This window comes from Ruditapes philippinarum, unplaced genomic scaffold (genome assembly GCF_026571515.1).
Source record: "Ruditapes philippinarum isolate M1 unplaced genomic scaffold, ASM2657151v2 ctg2567_1_1_1_1, whole genome shotgun sequence".
NCBI lineage: Eukaryota > Metazoa > Mollusca > Bivalvia > Venerida > Veneridae > Ruditapes > Ruditapes philippinarum.
In genome coordinates, this window is record NW_026856400.1 from 311,497 (window position 1) to 336,608 (window position 25,112).

At 32.8% G+C, this 25,112-nt stretch overlaps 1 protein-coding gene across 1 annotated transcript; it reads left to right on the plus strand.

Annotated features, from left to right (window-relative positions):
- Positions 1–1,300: 1,300 nt before the first annotated feature.
- LOC132746390 (uncharacterized) lies at positions 1,301–25,112 on the plus strand. Its single transcript, XM_060735511.1, has 18 exons — positions 1,301–1,553; positions 2,175–2,294; positions 6,254–6,409; positions 9,722–9,803; positions 12,319–12,488; positions 12,893–13,057; positions 14,219–14,334; positions 15,125–15,314; positions 15,822–15,998; positions 16,506–16,640; positions 17,902–18,012; positions 18,491–18,589; positions 20,633–20,731; positions 21,466–21,656; positions 22,724–22,861; positions 23,910–24,006; positions 24,582–24,797; positions 25,048–25,112. The coding sequence occupies exons 1-18, from the start codon at positions 1,496–1,498 to the stop codon at positions 25,110–25,112; spliced, it is 2,385 nt and encodes a 794-aa protein (XP_060591494.1). The 5' UTR covers positions 1,301–1,495.

Genomic DNA, 25,112 nt, shown 5'->3' on the forward strand with positions numbered 1-25,112 from the left:
TACATGTGCACTAAGCACTATATAATGTGTACATTGCGATCAATTTTGTTCGTCTCTTTCTTTACGATCAAAGATGCAGTAACATTTTATCAAAATTCTATAAATGACATGCATGATTATGTTTAGTTCATTATCTTTTATTAAGTCTTATGTGTCTTTTGTGTATCAATAATGAATGAACTAGAAAGCAAATAAATCTTAAAAAAGTACTAATTCCTAAGCATCGAAACTCCACACGGGTGTTAAATAGCCGATAAATACCACTCACCGATATAATTTCTTAAATGAATTATTAGTTAAAATTAAAATTAATTAAATTATTTTGAAAAACATTGTACAAAATGTACTACAAATTAAATGGACTAACAATACACATGTATCGAAAATATTGAGACAAATTTATAGTACATAATCAAACTATAATAAATTTCGTATAAACTAATACATTGTCAAAATTTTTAATACAACATCAACATTCAAAACATTATAACATAAGTTACAGACCAATTTTGTTATATTTAAACATCATATTCTCTTTTTGTCAATTTTTATGTATGTGCACGACTTAGTAACTCGTGGCCAAAAAATATAGTACTTGTGGCCGTGACAAAGTATCTCGTGCACACGACATAGATATATATCTCGTGAACTCGTGACCACGACATAGTATCTCGTGTCCACGACTTAATTATCTCATGCGCACCACTTAATTATCTTCATTTCGTATGGAGAGTGGATCGGTAGATTAGACATATCGAGGGATTTCCTTACTGTTTATTATGTAATTTAAATAGTATGTTATCGGCGGCAAATTTCATTTCATACATTTAACATTTAAATATGAAACGATATATCTAGAAATAACATATTTAACCTGTGAAAAATATCAATGAAAATGCGTTATTATTGTTGACAATAATAATATTTGTTTTTCCCCATCTTATCGGAGGAAGAAGATGTATAATTTCAAGAAAAGCCACATAGGCATGTATTCCCTAACCAGTAATATTTGTAATTTTTTCTTTTCTTTTAGTGATAAGATCAAGAGACAAATTTCATGCTGTTTGATTTATATAAAAATGATATTTTCGTAACACCATCTTTTTTACATTCTTGGAAACATAACACAACATACCTTATTTTTTTAAACATGCATTGGAAATGCATTTTACACATAAAAGAGGAAAGACAAAACTTTAAAAGCCTATACGGTCAATGATAAGAATATATATATACAGATCAATGTTATTTTAACACTTCGAACCGAAATTTTTATTAATTAACATAGACCCGTGTAAGTCTATTAAACAAAGCGAGAAGGATATAGACAATAGAGAATAGGCAATAGTGGGTTCCGCTTTACGATTTCCCAAAAGTTAAACGGGATTATATATATATGAGCAGGCAAATACTTGAAGAAAGAGCACTTATCTTTAATATCAGCTTAAAACACAATCTTCATAGGAGAGTCTAGAAATTTGTGGACATTAATAAAATGAAAGTATTACTTATTCTATGTGTTGTGGTGATATATACTATACGTGTTACTGAAGGTTAGGAATTAATCCGTTTTTTTTCTCTCACTAATCAATGTTGTTTAAACAGTCTAAAAGTAAAATATATATAACTTGCAATACATGTATACAAAATGTATCCTTTTCGGATTAATACGATATTATATCGTATGAATTTACAATTAAGGTTTACCGTCATCATATTTTGTTTCAATAACTAGCTTATTTTATTTCTTTAAGTAGCCACAGAGTTGGGGATTCGCCGAGTGGTTTCGCCACTGGGCATTTAGATTCTTCGTATAAGAAAACTATACAGCTAGCTTACGGAACATCGGTCATTCTACTCAGGTGCATTTGTGCATTAATATACAGATGGGCACCTGAGGTCTTCCACCACCAGAAAAGCTATATAGTCGCCACAAGACATATACTGTGTTGATGTACTCAACCGAAAAAAGTAACCTAAGACTTATCAGGTCATCTCTCATTACTGTTCCTTAAATCCGCAAAATAATCAAGCGAGGCAGCATATTGTTTTGGTGTGGAAATAATCAATTTCTACGCATCCAAAACTCCAAAGCAGTTTTAAATATGCGACAAATATCGCTTAGACTGTTATCATTTCTTTAATGAACTTCTGAATCATTATCATCATTTCAGGTGCAGCTTGTACTGGTGGATTCATAGGGGCCCCTGTCAGGAAGTATGACTTTAATTACGCGAGTGACACTGTTACTGGCGCAGCCTTGTCAGGTACAGAGGACATACATGGACACGAAGGTATGTGTCTAACCATTAACCCTTTACCTCATATATACGCGAAACAACGCACTTTCGACCCCCGCCTTTTTTTTGGCCTGAAATAGTGAAAAAATGTCCTATTTGGGCCCCAAGAAAATTTTGGACTTGTGAGAGGCTTAAAATGACCCCAGGTCGATCATAAGGTAACGTGTAACCAACGCTGAAAAGCCTTTGACTCTATCTCAATCCCTTGTGAAGTTGCAGCACTTTGAAATAAATTTTGATGGAAAAATCGAGGCAAAATAGTGTTTTTTGGCAATTTTGAGATGTCCCCTCGTTGCCATGGTATCAGGAAATTTAAGACTGAGCATGTCGTTACAAAGGCAATGGTCCAGTCAACATTTGTGCCAAGTTTGATTAGTATTGAAGCATTTATCATAGTTTCATAGCAGTTTGAACTTGTAACAGGAGGCTTTTCAGTGAAAATGGCCATTTTTCACAATATGCTCATGGGGGAAAGGGTTAAGTAATCAATTAGCGATAATACACCATAATATATGTTTTTATTTTTCATATCCTGCTCTGCTGGGACAACAAATTTTATAAACATGTTTCTTTCTAATTTAACAGCACTCTTGCTATGAGTAGCACATATTTTATTTGCTCTTTGCTTAAGGTTTATTGTACTCTATTCGGCGGATAGAGTAACATAGTTCAATACACCCACAGTAAGCATTTCTGTACGATGAACCTATGTATATTTACCCAACCTAAAAAACTGGTGTTATTTAAAGCATATATATACATGGATATACATTTGAAAGCATTGATACACTCCGTCAGAGTCATGAAAATAAGTTATTTTGGAAAAGCTTTATGTTCATGGTAAGGCGCTTTAAGCAGTGGGTGAAGGTATCAAGAAATCCTGAAGAACGTCCAAAACGGCAAAATTGAAAATGTTGCAAGTTTAGTAGCCTGCACAAATGCCTATGGTGACCATTTATGCTCAATTTATATTCTAAAATGAATTTTGATTACGTTAATTTATTTTGGGAATACTTTAATGCAATTTAAACTCTAATTGGCAAAATAAACGTGTTAACTTAGGAACATATTATATAAAACAAGGTCATTGCATGATTGTAAATCTATCAGACTACAAAGACATTTTTTACTAAAACAGTTTTCTTTGAGCCTCTTTTTTAGAGTGACGTGGCGTTTTCTATGGTCACTTATAGTTTGTAAAGGCAGTGATTTAAACGAAGTCTGACGAGATATGCTGCGTCTTACCCCGATACAGCACAATATTTCATGCGCTTATATCAAAACCTATATAACTATGGTGGCTGATTTGGTACGCTTTTGTGCGTCTTGTTGGCGCTAGCGACAAAGCGCCAAACGATGCGTTGTTGCACTGTCGACTTGTCGATCTGTCGCTAGCGACAACACGTCAAAGCGCCAAACGGCGCGTTGTCGTGCGGCGCGTTGTCGCGCTGTCGTGCGGCTTATAAGCCAATCCTTCAATTTGAACCGAGCGACAATGTGACATCGCGAAGACACGCCGCATGACAACGAGCAGTTTGGCGTGCCGCGCTAGAGACATGACGACAGCGCGACAACGTGCCGTTTGGCGCTTTGTCGCTAGCGCCAACGAGTCGCACAAAAGCGTACCAAATCAACCACCAGACATAAAGGGGCAGGGGACCTAAAAATGAACAATTTTGTATTTCAGTGTGGCCAGAAACACAATTCCAAATATTTCAAAATCTGTTTCACAGGCAGATAACCAGTTGCACAGCATTATTCAATGATATATGACATACATTCAAGAAAATAATAGTTTGCATGTATTGCTCCTTAAGAAAATGTCTGACAGCAATTTATGTTTACCCCCACCCAAATAAAAGCATAATGGGTCTTTAAAACGTTATTTTTAATCCTCGGGGGATCGATACCCCACAATCCCCTAAGAATTTTACATTATTCTGATGCACAACTCTAAATCTGCGACTACTTAAATATTTGATATTTTTAGTACTGCCTGTACGGACTACTACTTAAAGCCGCATCTACACCTAGTCAAGTTTCTTATATGTCACATTTAGCTAAATAAATGGTTCTTTTAACATATTATCAGGCACATTTTTACTGAAATGTCTTACTAAGATTTCCCTGAATTTATACCTTTGTCTATGCTAAGACTATCATATTTCGATAAAATGTGTAAATAAAAACCGGGAAAATAATGCATTTAGCTAAAAACAATGGAGTTAATGAAAGGTGTACATTCATTTAAAATAAATGGAAAATTTGAGAAAAAAATAAAATATTTTAAGCTTATTAATTGATACAAATTCTTTATTTGGTGATTTATTTGGTGAAAGTTCTTCACTTACTAATCAAGACCATTTAAATCCCTATTGATTCTACTATAATTCAGGGTACATGTTTTGTGTCTATTTAATACCTTTATTTTTTGTTTACCATTGGCTTTGACTACAATATATTATTTAAAACATAATGAACATAAATTTTCTATGACCCCAAAGTGCGGTCGTTTGCCTGATGTTAAAAAATGCATATGTACCTGTTTAACGCACTTTGGGGTCGAAATTGGACCCCAAAGTGCGTAACGCACTCTGGGGTCGGACCCCAAAGTACATAACGCACTTTTGGGTCGGACCCCAAAGTGCGTTTGGCCCCAAAGTGCGGTGTTACACGGGTAAAAACCCAAAAATACTTTTCATTTCCTACACACAAACAAGAAAGAATTACAATGACAGACAAATATCAGAAGTTTCCAGTACCTTCAAAACACCATGACTGAGTTATTAAAAAAATTGACGGGGCCATCATTCGGATATGTCCCCTGCCCCCTAACAATGTATTTCTATATCGTAGACGGCGTGTTCATAAAATTTATATGTGGGCACAGGACATTAATAAAATAGTGATTTGAAGGTGCCTAAAACGTTTGATATTATTCTACCAGTGTAATTCTGTCATAAAAATCGGTATTTTTGGGTATTTATACTATAAACTTAACATTTTGGTAGCCTCGTATACATCTATGACTCACTAAATGGGGGTTAGAAAATTGAAAATAAAACATTGACAGTTGGAACAGACAAGTATATATTTTGAAAGGATCTAAAGGTATGACGGCCATTTTTGAAATAACAATTGACTGCACTTTGTGTTAAATAATATTATTTAAGGAATCGGGGGACGTTAGAGTATCCTGGTGGCACCTAGTCATATTTCATGTGTAATTCATGGCGGTAACGAGGCTCTGTCGAGTTTCCGCTCAACAGTTATTCGATAACTAGATATTCCTGTCCGTGTTGGCGGTGTCTTTTTTCTTCCATAATACAAATAAATGATATTTCGGAAAAAAAGGAAACTAATATTTTCATTTCACACTTTTCTGTAAATAGCGTATTAATATACAACTTCAATCGTAACGGCACATTGATTTTATCCTATCCTAAGACCGCAATTCATTCATAAAGGCGCACGAGAATGATGTCATTTGAAGCACGCGACCTGTCTTGTTTGTACGACAGGATTTTCTCTGTCTGATATGCAAGAAATAGTTTTCTATAGTCGTTTTCTATATAGAATTATAACGTGTAAGATAGGTTGTTTTCATTCAGCCTTCTGTTGATTCAAGCCGACTACATCAAATGATGGGATTTTCAAATGATGGGATTGTCGATCTATCAAACGATTGGCGCGCAAGCACAAAATGGCTGCCAGTAAAAAAAAAAATGCCTTTTTAACATTGCTTTTGTTTACAAATTACAAACTCTAGTTAAAGTTTTCTTTGAAACTATATATCAGGATTTGTTTAATGAAAAAAAAATCTGTCTTGGGATGCCACGAGTTAACCATCTGTTTTGCAAGTTGTACTGCAAATGAATTATCCGTGCATTGTGTTAGATCGAGTGGTTGAAATATTGAGTAATGACCTATATTATATGTCTTAATCGATTCAGGACTGGAAGTAGTTTTGAACCATGCGGAGTATACCGTTAATTGTGACTGTGGAATAATCACAACCTGGATGTTCTTCGCTTGGCGGCCTGGTACGGTCGTGTTTTACGTGCTGGAAGGAACAAAAGTTATGGGAACATCGTCCTTCAATATTGGGGGTAGGTATAACTCCTAATGAAATAAAAATGAAAATGTAAAATACTAGTATGCTTTCAGTCATATTTTATAGGAAAGACATGCAGTAGGTAAGTGGTCAAAAGTACATCTTCCTTGACGTAGCACCAACACAATATAAGTCATATATGATAACTTTCCGGCTTTACTGGTGGAAGAACTCAGGTGCCCCTCTGCACACTATTTCAGGCACAAACGTACGTCTAAGTAGAACCGCCCGTCCTTCCGTAATCTAGCTGGATAGCTGTCTCACATGAAGAATGGGAGCAACAGTTATGTTACTTCCCAGATCATGTAATGTGTATTGATTAGTAAGTGTATAAATTATAAAGCTATTGGTACAACTTATGTAGATCTTATAAACATTCAACTTGCGCCATTTCTTTTTTAGATATTTGCGATAAAAAGTTAAGAATAGCTTATAATAACTAAATATCAATATTAGCACATAATGTACGCATTGAAACTTGAAGATATGACGACACACCCCGACAAAATCGACCAATACGAATATTATTGAGGACGAATATCATTTCATATTGGTCTGCCCTTACTATAAAGATACAAGTTTGCTTCTTTAAAAAGAAGCATGCGAGAGGTCTTTTTGCTGCTGTTTAAGATTTGTTTAATGCGAAAAAATGGGGGGTATTTTTGCATAAAAGACACAATGAATGGTTATAAATTACAAATATTTAACAAAAAAAGAATTTATGATATATTGAATATAGTAGATCTATCATAATGAAAGTTTGTTTAATACATGTTTTGAAGGATTATAATATGCCGGAGAAATGGACTTTTTTCTTGGCGCATTAGGGATACTTTTTCTACAAAGGGAATAAAATCTAAGATAAACGATAGATATCTTAAAAGTAGTATCAAAATAAAAGTTTCTTACAAATTCAATAAGCAAATTTTCGGTTAATGTTTTGGTAAGTTTATGGAAACATTTCCTCTACATGTTCCAAAACGGGCAAAAAGTATGTTAATCAAACAATTTTAAGTCCAGGATTTACATAAAAAATGTTGATACCATTTGATTGGAATGAACAGTTTATAAAGATGCATGCCTCCAACTACAATATTTGAAGAAAATCAAACTTGAGTTGCGTTATTTAGTCATACCGGTTCAAAAGTTTAAGGAGCAGCAAAGTTTCGGTACACGGTTTACTCGGTCATACAATAGCGCATGGTGATATTGTAGCTATAATGTTCACTGTTACTATTTATCGGAACATGAAATAGTAAAACGCTATACAGAAAACAATAATAATCGATTTATACAGTTGAAAGATTAAAACGGAATGAAACATCCACGTAGCATTATTTAACGTAGATGATATTTTCCGATTTTTCTATGTACCAATTTGTTCTCACTGATGTTAACTGTATGTTATTTATGTAAATAATTTACTAAAAAATATATCCGAAAGGTTTGATCTGATGGTAAATGCGATAATTTTTACGAAAAAAAGAAAAGGAATAATGAAGGTATAACAGAAGGTTAAATGATGAAAAATCTTCGACGCTGACTCGGTCTTTCTAAACAGAAGGTTATTTTTATAATTTTACTCCATTTTTCGTTTTAAAGATTAACCTGTAGAATAAACGTTACAGACGCGGTTTCTTCCATTTACATTAAAGAAACATGAAGCTAGATAACTTTGCCTGGCCGTAGTTCACTTAGTATTTCTTAATACAGCCTGGCCATTGTTCACTTATAGTATTTCTCATTACAACCTGGCCATTGTTCACTTAGTATTTCTCATTTTAGCCTGGCCATTGTTCACTTAGTTTTTCCCACTACAGCCTAGCCGTTGTTCACTTAGAGTTGCTCATTACAGCCTGGCCGTTGTTCACTTAAAGTATTTCTTATTAAAGCCTGAACGTTGTTCACTTATAGTGTTTCTCAATAAAGCCTGGCCGTTGTTCACTTATAGTATTTCTAATTACATCCTCTCCGTGTTCACTTAGTTTTTCCCATTAAGGTCTGGCCATTGTTCACTTAGAATTGCTTATTACAGCCTGGCTGTTGTTCACTTATAGTATTTCTCATTAAAGCCTGGCCGTAGTTCACTTAGTATTTCTCATTATAGCCATGCCATTGTTCACTTATAGTATTCTCATTAAAGCCTGACCATTGTTCACTTGGTATTTCCCATTACAGCCTACCCGTTATTCACTTAGAGTTGCTCATTACAGCCTGGCCGTTGTTCACTTAGTATTTCTTATTAAAGCCTGACCGTTGTTCACATAGTATTTCTCATTACAGCCTGGCCGTTGTTCACATAGTATTTCTCATTACAGCCTGGCCATTGTTCACTTAGTATTTCCCATTACAGCCTAGCCGTTGTTCACTTAGAATTGCTCATTATAGCCTAGCCGTTGTTCACTTAGTATTTCCATTACATCCTGACCGTTGTTCACTTATAGTATTTCTCGTTACAGCTTGGTCATTGTTCACTTTGTGTTTCTCATTACAGCCTAGCCGTTTTTCACTTATAGTATTTCTCAATACAGTCTGGCCGTTGTTCACTTAGAATTTCTGGTTAAAGCTTGGTCATTGTTCACTAAGTATTTCTCGTTATAGCCTCGCTATTGTTCACTTAGTATTTCTCATTACAGCATTGCCGCTGTTCACTTAGAATTTCTGATTATAGCCTAGCCATTGTTCACTTAATATTTCTTATTATAGTCTGGTAATTGTTCACTAAGTATTTCTGATAATAGCCTGGCCGTTGTTCACTTAGTATTTCTGATTACAGCCTGGCCGTTGTTCACTTAGAATTTCTGATTATAGTTTGGCCATTGTTCACTTAGTATTTCTCATTACAGCCTTGCGTAATTCACTTTGTATTTCTCAGTTTAGCCTGGCCGTTGTTCACAAAGAATTTCTCATTACAGCCTGGCCGTTGTTCACATAGTGTTTAACATTACAACCTTAGTATTTCTAATTACAGCCTGGATGTTGTCAACCTAGCATTTCTTATACAGCCTTGACATTGGTTAACTGGCCTTACACATAGGAAACCGGACATAGCTCGTTCATCATTCTCACATCCACCAAGCGATTAGTCACATACCGCTACGCTATAGCGACAGGAACATTGGTCACTTGTCATCACTCGTAGCCCCGGTCATGTAGCACTACAAACAGAACCGTCGATTTTGCTTTCTAAGCTCTTTTCATTAATCTTTAATTGCGACCTCTGCGTGTTCATACAAAATGGCGCTTATTCTAAAAGAGAAAAGGAAAGAATAGAATGTTATAAGTTTCTTTTATATGTATCTTTCAGATCAATCGGATCAGAACTTCTTTGAGGTACCGCTTTCAAGTGACATGTGGATTCCAGTCAAAAATGGATATAAACTTGGATTGTGAGTACTAGTAGGATTATAGCGTTAAATGTATTATAAAGATATAGTACTTTATCATTCACAAAAACTCATCAATTCTATCGGATCAAAGTGCTGAAAGCACTGATAGAGCGATTGGTTTTCTTTGTAAAAGATCTTTCGTAGTGGAAAAGTAAACATTGTTTTATGAATAATGAACAAGATGATAAAGAAACAGAAAATATTTTCTTTAGATTTAAAATGGTAATTCAAACTACATGTGCAAGTAATAGCATTTATGAACTATAAATCTATATCTGCTGTAAAAATATATTTGAATTTTAAGTCTTGTACGTTAGAATTATATAGCTTCAGAATCGAATTGCCCATGCACAAAATCATTGTTCAAGGGTTAAAACCCTTTTATGATTGTAGCAGCATACTAGTTTGTTCCTAACGTACATTAAAGAAATGTATGTTAAATAATAGAAACATTTCACGTTACAAACTCTTTTGAGAATATGGATAGGTTTTCAAGATAATGGAAAAATAGAATTTTAATACTGATAAATTGTACATTATCATAAAAAATATTTACCTTAAATATAGCTTTAAACCATTTAAAATGACTTTTAATAAAGGGATATTTTTACTTTTCTTAAATTATTGTAAAGGACTATACTTGTATGATGCTACTGAAATAGGCATCTGTTAAGCAAAACGTTTTTTTTTCCTGCAAGAAAAGGCGGAATTTTTGGTTTATTTAATTTTTGTATGCATAGATTTGGAGGCAAATGTCCAAAGTGATATTTTGACTTTATATCCATTATTGAAAGGCTTTATTGATTAATACATAGAGGATATTTGTATGTTTTGCATGTAAGATCGAAATATATTACTCTGAGTGTACACCAGATGCAATATTTTCACGAGTGACTTAGCCACGAGTGAAAATATCTTAGCTTGTGTTCACGAATGAAATATATTTTAATCTTACATGCAAAACAAAGAGTCTTTCTATTTATTTCACGCATTTCTATTGATTTTAAGTCATTTCTACTTGTTTCGCCGCGTAACGTTATACGTTCTTCTTCATGACGACATCACACCATGACGTGGTACGGTGGTACCACTGTTGAAATTTGGTTCTGTAAAATTTCTCGAATTTTGTTACATTTTTAACACAATGTGTGTAGTATTCTACGGTGTTCCGTTTGGACAATCGTGGTTTTTTATTTCTTCACTACCCGCGATGCACGATGGTACGATGGTTAAAATGCGATGGTACGATGACACGATGATGAAAACATGATGGTATGATGATGAAATCGCGATGGTACGATGGTGAAAACGTGATGTTATATCGCGTTTTTTTCACAATTTTACATTTATATGGTAGCCGATTTTCGCTCCGCGGGACGCCAGACAAAAACACAATCTGAGTAAAATCAGCTTTTAAATAACGCTATGCATTAGAATCTGACTACCAGCTATATAGGTTGTCACATTATCGTGATCTTTCATAAAGCCAATCACCGGCGAACTTTTATATAGTTTTGAAAGCGATGCGGCTTCTTAGAAAACCAATACCGGGCAGGTAAATTTCAAGACTTCGAGAACAAATATGGCGTTGTCAATATATAGCCGACAGGGTAACTGGCAAAAAAATATTGAAATATGAAATGTCTTGCTAAGGACGGCTTAAAACAGATCGAACGGATTCAGACCTTTGTTCTTGTTGTTTCTTTTCTGAAGCAATTTTTTTAAGTTGGGAGGAAATGATTTTACACCAACATCTTCGTCTAAAGATATATTTAATTGGGTCCAAATTATTGTGGAAGGACTCTGTCAATAAGATATCTATACCGTAATTATTCGTGGTGAATCTTGTCCTGTAACTTTGTTAAAATCACCGATTATGATATACATGTATATATATGTATTATTTCGATTCTAACACGACATCAACAAAAACATGCTGCCGTACATTATAATAAGCTTAATTGCGCCTGATTTGTTCCGTAACTTTGTGTCAATTAAAAGCTTTTTCGATGCGCTTCCGTATTAATATCTTTTTCGTAATGTGAAAAAATACCAATGACAGTTTAAAGTCTAAATATAAAATGAATAAAGAAATTAATTGAAGTTTGATCTTGATCTTCTGTCGTAATGTTCGTCACCATCAGAGTGGTTTTGTGATCGTTGGCAGCCTCGAAAATTTCTTACAACAACAACAGCGTATTCCCTTCGACTGGGCTAGTATGAGCGCCTATAACAATTAAAAAAAGACAAACTGAGTTAAAAGCCTTACTGATGATTGTGTTTGTGTATGCAACGAAATTCCTCTATATATATCAAGCTTGTGACAATTTGAAGTACAAACATCCATTGTCACCGATTTTTTTTTACCGCCAGAGGCTCGCATAATATAATTTTATTCAACTCGTGCAATAAATTCAGTATTGAACTTACTCTAATTCAATATCCTCTATATACGTAAATGTGTGACATAAAAACGTTGCTTTTTTCTAAAACGTTTGCGTTATTATCTTATCAGTTACACAGCAGGCAACCCTATGATCACCTATCAAACTATTGGTGGTTACTCAGGTGTTTATCGTAAAACTGGACAAACCTTAAAAAGCGTTGGAGACGATGTCGCAGGATCAGGGTCAGGGTCACCGACAACAGATCGTAGATATGCTGTAGCCGCTTATATCAAACCAGGTATATAGAAGTTGTACAAAGGCATAATATGACCTTTTTGTCTGTTTTTGATTTTATAGAAAGACTCTAGCACGTTCTATTAAAAGCAATGCTACCATGCACAGGCGTTTTCATTATATGTAACTGACGTAAAATGTTTTTTTTTTCAATTACAAGGTAAATCCTTGTTACCTATCAATACTAACAAAATTTGACATACAGAAAGAAACTGTTTGAGACACATGACTAATAAACATTATACCCATTTTAAGCATACTTTGTAAGAAATGTTTGCTGATTTGTTTGATTATTATTCAAAATTCTTTCTTTAAACAAACAAAACTGCATTCTCGTTTCGAAATTTTAATTTTGAAATAAAGATTAATGTCTTTATATATGCATTTAAAATTAATGTACATTTTAAGCCCATCCTCCAATGTTTGTCAACGCCCCCTTTGAGACGACTGTTTATACGCATGCTACGGGGACTGTCATCTACACGGCGTCAGTTTTAGATCTTGATGGTACAGATACACTCACATATTCTAAGAAGTCAGACACCGGTAATTTTGACTTCGATGATAAACTACGTAAGTTTTTTTTGTTTATATGTGTTTCGTTAAGCTTAAATACATAAAATTTATTTTCGGTAGAAAAAGCAAACATATATGCTTTATAATTATGTAATAATAGATGCAAAACATTTAAGATGTAGAAAATAGTGCTGATTATGAAACAATTTGTCATAAGGTATGTAATGCTAAAACAAATTGTAATTTGACATCCATGCATAACATTACATCACTATAACTTAATTATTTGCCGAAACAGCAAATAAAAAAAAGATGGTTGTGCTATAATAATGGTTGATTAGATTCTTTAGGCACCAGTCATAATTTCGTTACCAATACCTATTACACCAGTTGACCATTTTTGACAGATGGCAAAACCTTGCGAATATTCTCGAACTGCGAGTTGTACGGTATTCAGATATGTGCACCCATGAATGGAGTTGTACGGTATTCGGATATGTGCACCCATGAATGGTCATTTGTTCACGGTCAAATATCACCTTGGTAATGTTCCCCCAAATAGAAACACAATTTATAAAAAGAAATACATTCAATAATAACACATTTGTCCAAAGAATGATGAAATCTCGATTAGATTCTAAGATACTTTTGTTAAATTGATGGACTGATCTATAACTGGAGAAGTGCAGCTTTAACACAGTTAGTACGATCCTTACAAAACTGTTTAACATTGGTACAATTTAGATTTGGCTGAAAAAGCTAGAAACACATTCACATAATTACCTAAGATTTTTCTCTTTGTTTTCATTTCATAATTATTAGATAAAATACCCATAATTCAAGCCAAAAATTCGTACACCCTTTACAAAACGCTTTTCATGTATAGATCGTTATTGTATGTAGTGGCTGTAATGTTTGGGTTGTGTGACCCAAGATGACCCATATTGAAACTTGAATTAGGAATCGTCAAAACAACTTTTCTGGCCAAAGTCACATATCTTATTAACAAAATGTCCGTAGAAAAATGCAGGTTTTGTTATAAAACCATTCAGTTGCCGAAAATAGAATCCAAAGATGTATGGAAAGCAGAAACAGAAAAAGTAACCAGACCATAGTGTGGACCATAAATGCCATCGGACAAATTTCTATCGGACTTGTTTAACCTTTCTCTTTATGCTTGGTGTCATTTTACATGTACAGCTTTTTTTTATTTGGCAGTTACGTTAACATACGCTTCAGCATTGAGCGAAAGTACTTACTTAGTAGAGCTGGCTGTGAGCGACGGTTGTAATGGCGAGGTGACTGGTACAGTAACAATCAATCTTGTGAACGAGGTACGCTTTCAGTAATATTACACATCGTTTCGAAATGCAGATATAATTTGATACAGTTTACGTTTTAATAAGCGATAATATAGTCCACCCTGAAGTTCAGAGTCATAAAAAGTTATGTTGTTTAAACATATTTATATATTTCACAACAATGGAATACAATACATGTACACACAATAATTAATGAAATACTTTTAAATCATGTGGTTACAGCATGTCCCCATAGACTTCAATTCATCATATGTTATCATATCATCTGTTACCTTGGCTTTACATTGTATATAATGATAAGAAAGAAACATGGATCCAAATAAAGGAAAGCGCATGAACTATATTTTACGCACAGTAAAACATTGTTTAAAAAAACGCATGGTGTGAGAAGATTTCTAATTGACGTAGATCTAGTTACTCTAAAGGATCTAGGGTATGGAAAATATTCTTCACAAATTTCAAATCTTTTTCAAAATTGTATAGTGGTTTTCCTTTACATTGTAGTTATAGATATTATAATATTAAAGAAAAGTGTAAGTCCAGGGAGTGTCAATATTCATTTTTGAGGGGATGTACTATTAAAAATAAATTAAATACTTTTTCAAATAATAATGCATTATAATTATGAAAGAATTTATTCTTGTCAATGTATATTTTCTTTGAATTAGATGTGGATATTTAAGCAAATGGCCAAGTTATATATTCAATGTGGTTTTTCTTAGACGACATAACAGTTTGAGCATTTTAATTAACAAATTTAAAAAGCGGATGTTGATAATGTTATCATAACTTGTGTTAACAGGGACCGAGATTTACCAAACTACCAGCTTCTACAACTGTTGTAGATTCAGAAACAGCGTCCAGGACTCTCTATACATTTACCGTAACAGACCCATCTGGCCCATCTGGCGATAGTTTAACATGTTCGTTATATGATACAAACCCAGATGGAGGGCCATTCAGTATTTCTCAAGGAGATCCTAATGTTTATGGTAAGTTTACATCATTTAGATGATTACAGTAATAGACATTTTTGTAGAATATTGTTTTCAACAGTTTCATTTAGCTTATTTTATTTTTTTCTTTTTGACAGGTATTAATACTTATAAGCCCTGTCGTAATAATCTGAATATGTCTGGTTAATATATGGATATAATTATTTATAATACACTTACATACTGAAAAATTGAGAAATATTGAGGAAATAAAATGCATATAATTATGTATCTTTGCAGTGTGAGAAGAAAAAAAAACAACATATTTTTACTGGTATTTTGCCGGACAACTTTCTTCTAAACTAAGTCAATATACTAACCACAATTCGGGTCGCAATGTCAAAGAAAGGAAAAAGTGTATAATAAACAAACAAAAAGTCAAGTTAAAATAAATTTTCATCGTATGGTATGAAACTTATCATATTTTACTTGTGGCTCGCTTGACTTGTGAATCCCGTATTAATAGAAAAAAACCCTGAAATATCTTATATTTATATTTTACAGTTGAGTATAACATTGTACAATCAGCGTCACCAGGATATACCTATTCGACAAAGAAATATTACGATTTGCGGATATCCTGTACAGACGGTGTCACGACTGTGTACTCAAACTTTCAAGTTGACGTTGTCAAAAACGAAGCTCCTACTTTCACTGCAGGATCAAGCGGTTACGTTCCAGGTATAATTATAGAAATGTATATATTTTTAGAGAAATAAACTCTTACCTTGCTGGGATCAAACACGATTAACCTTTTCCACCCGTAAAAAACCAAGGCAGCCTGCACATACTTGTAGTAAGACCATGTACTTTATACTGTTTGCTAATTATAATGCATTTTGTTGGCATGGTTTGAACATATTTATTTTAGCTCGATTGCGAAACAAGTTCTTGCAACTTATATTAATCACTTTCGAGTCCGCTTCCTTGAACCAACCAGTTTTAGTGTCAAATAAAGAAACATGGTCGTGACCCGAGTAGGACTCGAACTTATGATACATTTTGTTATCACCCAAACAAACAACTGTTAAATTAGGAGCTGTTCATTTTGAAATTTCGGTAAGGTTTAGATCATTCCATTATGTACTATGTTTCATAAACAATACTTTTATGGATCTTTATATTTATTACATGTAAGAGAATATGTGATAGTTTTGCTCAATTAGAAGGTATTGTTTTTTATTTAAGAATCGATTTCTGTGGACAGGTCTTATACTACTACAATCTATCAGCTTGCATATTCTGATGCTGAGTCAGACACCGTGTCTTTTTCTCGCAATTGCGATGGCAATAGCCAATGTCCCTTTACAATAAGCGGAACAGGTAAAAACATATTTTTACAAGGCTCTGAAGAAATTAATTTTTAAGGAATGTCAATAAAATCATAGAAAAAAAGATGTTATTAATTAAAGATTCTGTAACACATCTTTTATGGTTTTAAATCATAAATATGATGCTCAAATTAAGATTTATCGATATTGTAGAGTTCCGAAAAGCATTATTTATAAAGATATGATTGAATTTAACATTTCATATTAATAAAGGGAGGTAATTAGAAATTTATTTTCTATAAAGCTTAAGTCAAATTTTACAATAAAAAATCAAAGTATATATTTTAATGATAACATATAATATGCACATCTATTTGCAGTACATTTTTTACATAATTATTCTTCGATGTTTGAAAATTGTTTTATTTGCATAATTATGTACATATATATACATATCTTAATTTTGTGTGGTAAACCACATACAGGATCTTTAACTATATAAGGCCTTATGCGAATGTAGACGTTAATAGTCCTTAATGTCAAGTAGTCAGAGCACTACTCGACCGACTGACATTACCAAACAGTCCTCACGCTTATACTTTTCTGTTCCGTATTGGTTGATCTCATGAAAATCATTACCGAATCTAGTCTTATCAGTTAATCCTCGTTTTCGTTTTCTGAGTCAAAACAATTCAGATCAAATCAATATTGTATTCCATCTACACTAATTTTCATTTTCCAAGTCCTAAATATCCATATCTCATCTATTTCATACTCTTTCCTGTCTCGTTTTTTGTATTCTGAGTCCAAAAAAATGAGTGCATTCCATATTGTACTCGCAGTTACAAAGTTCTGTCAAAATGTTTAATGGTTGGCACATAGACCAACATAGTCTGTAAAGCTGTGTACTTATTCATTAGAATTCACTCTAAGGCTTGTATTCAACAATGTATAATAACTTCAAAACTATCATCCTCGGTCAGATGTGACATTAATGCCAAAACAGTCCTTTAAAATACTGTTGACAAACTGTGTAACTAATAAATGAAAAGCGATAAGTCGCATTAATAAAATTAATTCATTGAATACCTTTTTTTTTCTGTTCAATAAAAGTGTGTGTAGGTCAACATGTATTCAATAAACTATAATCATAAAGTTGTATATATTTGCTTTGTAATATTGCACGATTTGTATATTAAGTAAAACAAATAAAATGTTTGTTCTGTTCTATTATTTTCCTTCTTTAAATAATGCATTGCCTTTTTATCAATATATAACAACTTAATATATTTTGATTAATATGATATACTTAGGTGAGATAACAACAAATGATGTACTACACGAGGAAGGCTACAATCTGGATATCACAATAAGTGACAATCATGGAAATGCAGAGACACATTCTTTATCTGTTGTTACTTCTGGTACAACACTTATTATGTTACTTATTTGAATTTATCTACCATGAAAATGAGTAAACCTGAACACGTACAAAAAAAAAAACAAGAAAAAAAGTTTGTTAAGAGAAAAAAGAAGAAAAATATTTTAAAATTACTATCATCTTACAGTAACTGTTATTGAACACAAAGTGAATATCTGGTATTTACATTAATATCTGGAACTTATGCGTACCTATTGGTATTTGTAAACGAAATATCTGGTTTAAGGATGAATAATACATGCACAGTGACATTTGAAACATTGTTGATTTCCCCACCCACCCCCATATAATAAATAAATAAGAAATAAAAATAAAATAAAACAGAGACTTGGTTATTTAATCATGGTCTTTATTTATATTATTTGTAAAGTCTTCATACCATTAAAACAAAAAGTAATAACACTGAGTAATTCTCTTTTTGAAAAATAAATCATAAAATAAAATTTGAAATTTTGTTCCAGGTCGTCCTTATACGTTTAATGAAGCACCAATATGGAGAAATCTGCCAGCAACAAAATACGTGATGGAAAAAACACCTGCTGGAACATTTCTGTTTAAAGGTTTGACTTCTGTAGTGTAATATACGTAAATTGACATTAACTCAACTCATTTGGCATTAAAGGGAATATATAATTTTTACTATGATTCTGTTTTCATCCTGTGCTTTTATGTTTTTTTAAGTCTGCTAGGTTAAAAACAAAAGTGTTCGACATTAGCAAATCATGTTTTATTTCTATGGTACCCAGTAAAATGTTTTTGTTAAACAAAAGTTATCTTATAATACATTTGTCAAACGCGAATTTTTTCCCTTCATTTTATTGAAAAGGTATTTATTAAACGGCGCGTACTAGTAGATATGCATTTGTCCGTAAAGCAATGGGGAAAAGTTTAGACTTGATTTTGTTCATTTTTTTTGTTTTAACAAAATCAGATTGTTTACAAATTTTCTAATAAAAATAGCTTTTCTGACGTACAACATGTCACAGAGCTTTAAGACATTAAAATAAACGTTTACCTGAAGTGATAGTGTCATGTTTGAATATCACATTCTTTTTATAATTATCTAATTTTTTTATCTACTTAATAAATAACGTGCCAATGAGCCAGTCTGCAGACGATCGTTCTAAAACTTAACCGTTGAGAGACGTAACGATTGAGGCAGTGTCACTTACTTCATTTGCTCCGCCTCTGTTGAAGTTCGGCTCCGCCTTAAATTGTTGCCAAATTTAATATGATGCTCCGTAACTATGCTTGCATTTGGAGGGAATGAAACCAGGACAACTTTGATCAATATCACTTGTCGAATCATTAAATAACAAGTTACAAAGCCTAAACTACGTCCACTATCAGAGAGGCGGTTCTCCCTCAACCGTTAAGAAAGTATACCGGTTACGCTACGGCCTGTAAGGGGAGAACACTGCAGGACAGTTCGTCCTCAAAATCATTCGAACATTATGCAATTCGTGCCAATATTTAAATGGACATATTCTTGGCACATAGTGTCTTGAATTTATTTTAAGTATACCAATCATTTCAATTTTACTTGTTATCCAATTTATTTTGCTTCGGCCGGACGTTTCAATCTTTGTCGCAACAGACAAACATTTAAGAATTTCAGACGTGGCATTACGTTGTGAATTAGTGCATTAGGTTCTACTTTTTCACAAAAATATGCAACTTTATTATTAAACAACGAGCACATACCAAGAACATGGAGAAAAAAATGATTTGTGCTACGGATATTCAAGTGTAATAGAAAACGATTTTCAATTTTTACTGACTGTTCACATAATTTGGCGGCGTCTCTGATGTGCAGCATCAACATTTAATTTGTTATACATTTGTCATACGCATTTTTCCTTTCATTTCATGGAAGAGGTATTTATAATTATATCTAATGTTTTTCTACTCAGGACATCATAGCATACTACCGGATATCCAGCTCTTTATTTTGATGTACTGTAATTTGACATTTATAGTGAACTTACTTCAACATTTATAGGTCAAATTTTCAAAATTGTTGGAAAATTAAGAAACAAACATCATACTTTGCCTAAAGGTCAATCCTGTAATATGTAAATATTAATAATCCAAACCAATTAAGACCGATACAAAGATTGTAATGTCTAATCAAAAAATCGTATTGAAATTCTTTTTTCATCTAAATGTCGCGGTATCTAAACAATTTCTATAAAATCTGTTAATTGAATCATTATCAATGTTATAATGTTATCGAAACTATGCCTAATATTTAACAAGGTGCATGTATTTTTTGATAGTTTTCAATTTCTGTTACCTTTAAATTACAGATACACATTTCACACAAGTTACACTATTTACTCCTTTCGTATCTGCTGTATCTGCCTAATTGATTTTTTTTCTAAACTGTTTGAACAAAAGTCTATACATATCATTAGTAATCTTATCAAAAAAATTTTATAGTTAAATGTTCTAAATATTCTTACTTAATTGGAGGGTTTAAAGATCCTACAAATACTGCTCTGATCTATACTTGCTTAGCAATGTTTGCATTTCTTTACTTCATACTATTTGTTTCTATTTTTAAATGTTACAATTTGCCATGATTTGAATTTACATTTCAGTGATCTACACAGACGAAAATCCGACGGATACATTTACAATGGCAAAAGTTTCTCATAGTTCAGTTGATATTGATACACACTTTCACTTTGATCCCACAAGTAAATATCAACTCATTTACTCAGAAAATAAAGGATACAATAAAATGATACCGAATCAAAATATACCTATCAAATGAAACAAAATGCTTATATCTTAAAAACCAAGTCATAAGAACATAAAATGCGTATATGATCAAAATTGAGAGCATGTTGTTTATTTTTTACAAAAGAAACAAAGTGTGTAATTGAATATTATTTTAATACGAGGGGCATTTGTAAAATAACCATCAATATTACTTATTTAACCGTTATTCGGTGTATATCTGGCAAGTGTTTTGCGTGTATAAGTAGAGAAAGGTAAGAATTCCAGCGTGCGTGGAATCAAGCTCCTCCTAGTCAACGAACCTGTCCATTGATCTGCCGTTGTTTTGTATTTTTACTTTACCACATTGCCCAAACAACCCTAATCTTGCTCCATAGGTAAATGGAAAAATGTTGTGATACCCATAAACCCAGAAATATACCGCCTACAACTACATTGTCACATGGGTTAATACTTTTCACATGCTATGCCCCCTCGTAGAACTTTTTGTACGGGTTTTAAGTGATTTTCAGATTCGAATTTATGCGGCCTTCCTCTACCAAGAATGATAGAAGAGTTGTAATAGGAGTCTTAATAAAATCGACGTTAAGAATAATCTCGACGTAAAGTTAAACTGATTAAAATTATCCACTTCTGAATGTAAAACAAATTGAATCTGTCAAAGTAATTCCAAATGTTTCCCTTTTTATAGCTGGAATTATATCAGTAAAAAAGGAACCGGATTTTGAGAAGCCTTTTACAGGCGGGACAATGAGTATTAGTATTAATGATGGGGCACTTACACAGCATGAAACAATTACTGGGACAATCACTTTTGTGATCGTAAATGTTAATGAAGGCATTACCCTTAACATTACACACACAGCCCTAAGTGCCGACGAGGTAATTATGTTCTTAGATAGATATAGATGTATATGTCATGCTCAACATTGATAGCTTAAAATAATTTGATAAATGCTATTATATTTAGTTTGTTTATTTGTTTGTAAAATCAACATCTTTGAATTTTAAACTCTACACGCCATAGGTAGACACCGTGAGAATTCATAGTGTCATTGAAGATGTGAAAAACAAGATCAACAGAAAAGGGCGGCATTCAATGAACGCATCCCCCAACATAACCCAACAAACTCTCATTTTTTAAATAAAGGATCAACTCGATTTGAGCAGTAATAGAAAATAAGCTTCCAAAACATAGTTTGTGCACTCTCTGTTTCAAATTAGATATATTTAGTAAGATTTTTCTAAATTTCAATAAATATCTGCAGAAGTGTTTTATCTCGGGATGAGCATATTACACATGTATATCTTTAAATCGTTTCTTTTATAAAATGCGATATTGTAATGTATTTTATTTTGTAAACTTTTATCATATGTATGACATAGGCTAGTCTAGTTAATGTCCCATCTTAGTCATAGACACGTACACCTTAGGTAGAAGTTATGCATCTTGTATCTTGGCATAGACATACACCAGGGTCTGAGGTTATAAAATATTCTCTTAGCCGAATCTCATATCTCAAGTACTTGAGCAGTCAGAGGAACTGTCAAACAGTTCTAACTGACCAATGAAAATACTTAAATTTGGCTCTGAAAAACGGATTTAAAACCTCAAGGCCCGGGTCTAAGGTTATATAGAAATTTCAACAGTTCAAACTCACATCTCAGATTTAAATTGGTCAGAAATTGCGACAGAACAACACTGACCAAAGAAAAGCATGAGATTTGAGATTTAACTCAAAATAGGTTTTATAACACTCAAGACTAGGGTCTAAGGTTATATTGATTTTTTTTCAGTTCAAAATCAGATCTCAGATTTTTTTTATTGGTCAGAAATTGTCACAGAATGTTCACTGACCAATGAAAGTCCTGAGATTTGAGTCAGAAATCTGAAAAAAAAAAATGTTTTATAACTCAAACCCAGGTTAGACATTTTGAGTTTATTATAGACAAATACAAGAGGTACGGCGTTCACTCCGAACCCTGTAATATCCGCCACTGATGAAGATGCTGGTGATAACATGTATTTTACAATGGATTGTGGGGATGATTCTAAATACTTTTACCTGGACACGGCAACAAATGAGGTAACTGTATAATATTTCAATATCTAATAAGCTATATTTATTCTAAGTTCATTTGGTAATCACGTATAAATGTAAATGCAAATTAGGTTTTAAAGTGTGCACAGTTGTATTGGCTACATGGTGGTTTTTCTTTGAATTGACATTTTATAATTATAATTAGAACATTGTCATACGAGAATACGATGTATGTTTTTCTTGATGTTTTGAAATTATACACTCAGTAAAACAATTGAATTTGAAGGTGAACAACTGAATAGACAAGTTTTTTTGTTTATAAATAATGATTAATGCTTGCCTGCAAACTGTTTCTTTTTACTTTTGCTTTCATCAGAGTTTTTAGATCTATGAAATTATGAAAGCCCCGCCATATTTAAGATTATGATGGAATATGATAAAGCATATAATGAAGAACAGAATGCGTCTGAATTGTTATGAATTAAATTTGTTTTATACACTTTTTCTTTCGCCTAATTAGAAATAAATCATTTATCCATTTGTTTTAAACAACCGAAGAAAGTAACCACATACATATATAGAACCAGTTATTCACAATCCCTTTATTCTCAAGATTTTAACATCTTATACTTGAGCAAATGCACAGATAAAGAAACACAACACATAACAATCATACATTTTATTATATGAATTAAAATACGTTACTTATTTAGTGACACTAGAAAATATAATGATAATTAATTACAAGTATTTCAGTCAATATTTCTATATTTCTAGCTATTTAGTTAAATTGAATTTGGAAAATAATCTCCTTTATGAATTATAACCAAGCCAACTAGTTAACTATATTGCAGACAAATTTTGACAAATTGACTTTAAAGAAAATTAATGGGCGAGAGAGTATCAAATGGGCGAGGTAGTATCAAATATGTAAACCTAATTTACTTTGAAATGGGACATCGAATGATTACGAGCACACTTTAGCGACTGGCTTACTTTTACATTAACACAGAACGTGAACTTCGTACAAGAAAACATTGTGTAAAAAATAATGTTAAATACATCAGTTTGAAAATGCTTATAATTGTTTTAGGTGAAGTTTGCTAGAGAATATGATATGGACTCTGGATTGTCCGGTACTGCGACTTGTAATGTAACTGTGCGTGATGAGGCGGGAATGTCGGACTCGGGTAATGACGTCACGTATTACATACCTTATCCTTGCCCCTTTGTAGAAACGAAATCACTGTTTTATTTACTGAAAGCATATTTTATTCAAAATACATGAGCTATTGCTATAACAATCCAATTACTGTATCATGTATTGCAAGTTTGTAAAATTCAGTTTGTATCAATTTGTATCATCCTCTGCGACTACAGGAAGTAGGCTCGTAGATGTGATTCTACAAAGTACAGTGTTTGGGTGTAATATTATTTAAATACTCACACAATTCCATGTTATTGATGACTAATTTCAAAACTAAGTTCATAGGATTTCTATATGGATGTATACCTATGATAGTTTTAATTTGCCAGCCATTTAGGTATATGATGTTTTTGTATATTAAACACAACTTTGATTTTCTTAAGATTTCTAACTTTTTAAAAGTGTATACATAGATTCATGAAGAGTTAACATAAATAATATGTTTATGTAAAGATAAAGAAGAATAATGTGTTTATGTATTAAATGAGCAAACGAGAATAACCCTGCATGTGTCAAATCAATATTTCAAGTGACCATTTCTTAATCTTTTTTGTCAAGGGCTCATTACATTGACAATTAACAATGTCAATGACCCATGTTCCGAAGTTTCCACACCATATATACGTTTTCTTCGTATCTACAACAACGCCTTTTTTCACGGAAAATTGCCCGACATGGCAGCAACTGACTTGGATAGCGACGCGTTCGGATCCACAAACGGGGTTCTAACATACAGTTTCAGTCCTGCAAGCCCCTACGGGCGACTATTTTCAGGTATGTTAATTATTAAAACAATTAAAACAAAATTATCAATCACAATGGGTAGATTGACGGGCAATTACATTAAAAGTGGCCACAAGAAATAATTCTATCTGTTGCTTTTTTTTCTAGTTGAACAAGAAGAATACTTTTTTCAGCTATTGCAAAATTTATGAAAATATTTCATTCTGTCTTAAATGAAGAAAGTTTGTTGTATCATAAGTTCGTCATAAAGATTTTTGACAGTTGATATGAACGTTTATAGGGTCAAATAACGATCATAAATCTGAAAAAGAAACAGCAGTAAAACATGGCCATATTGCCATATAG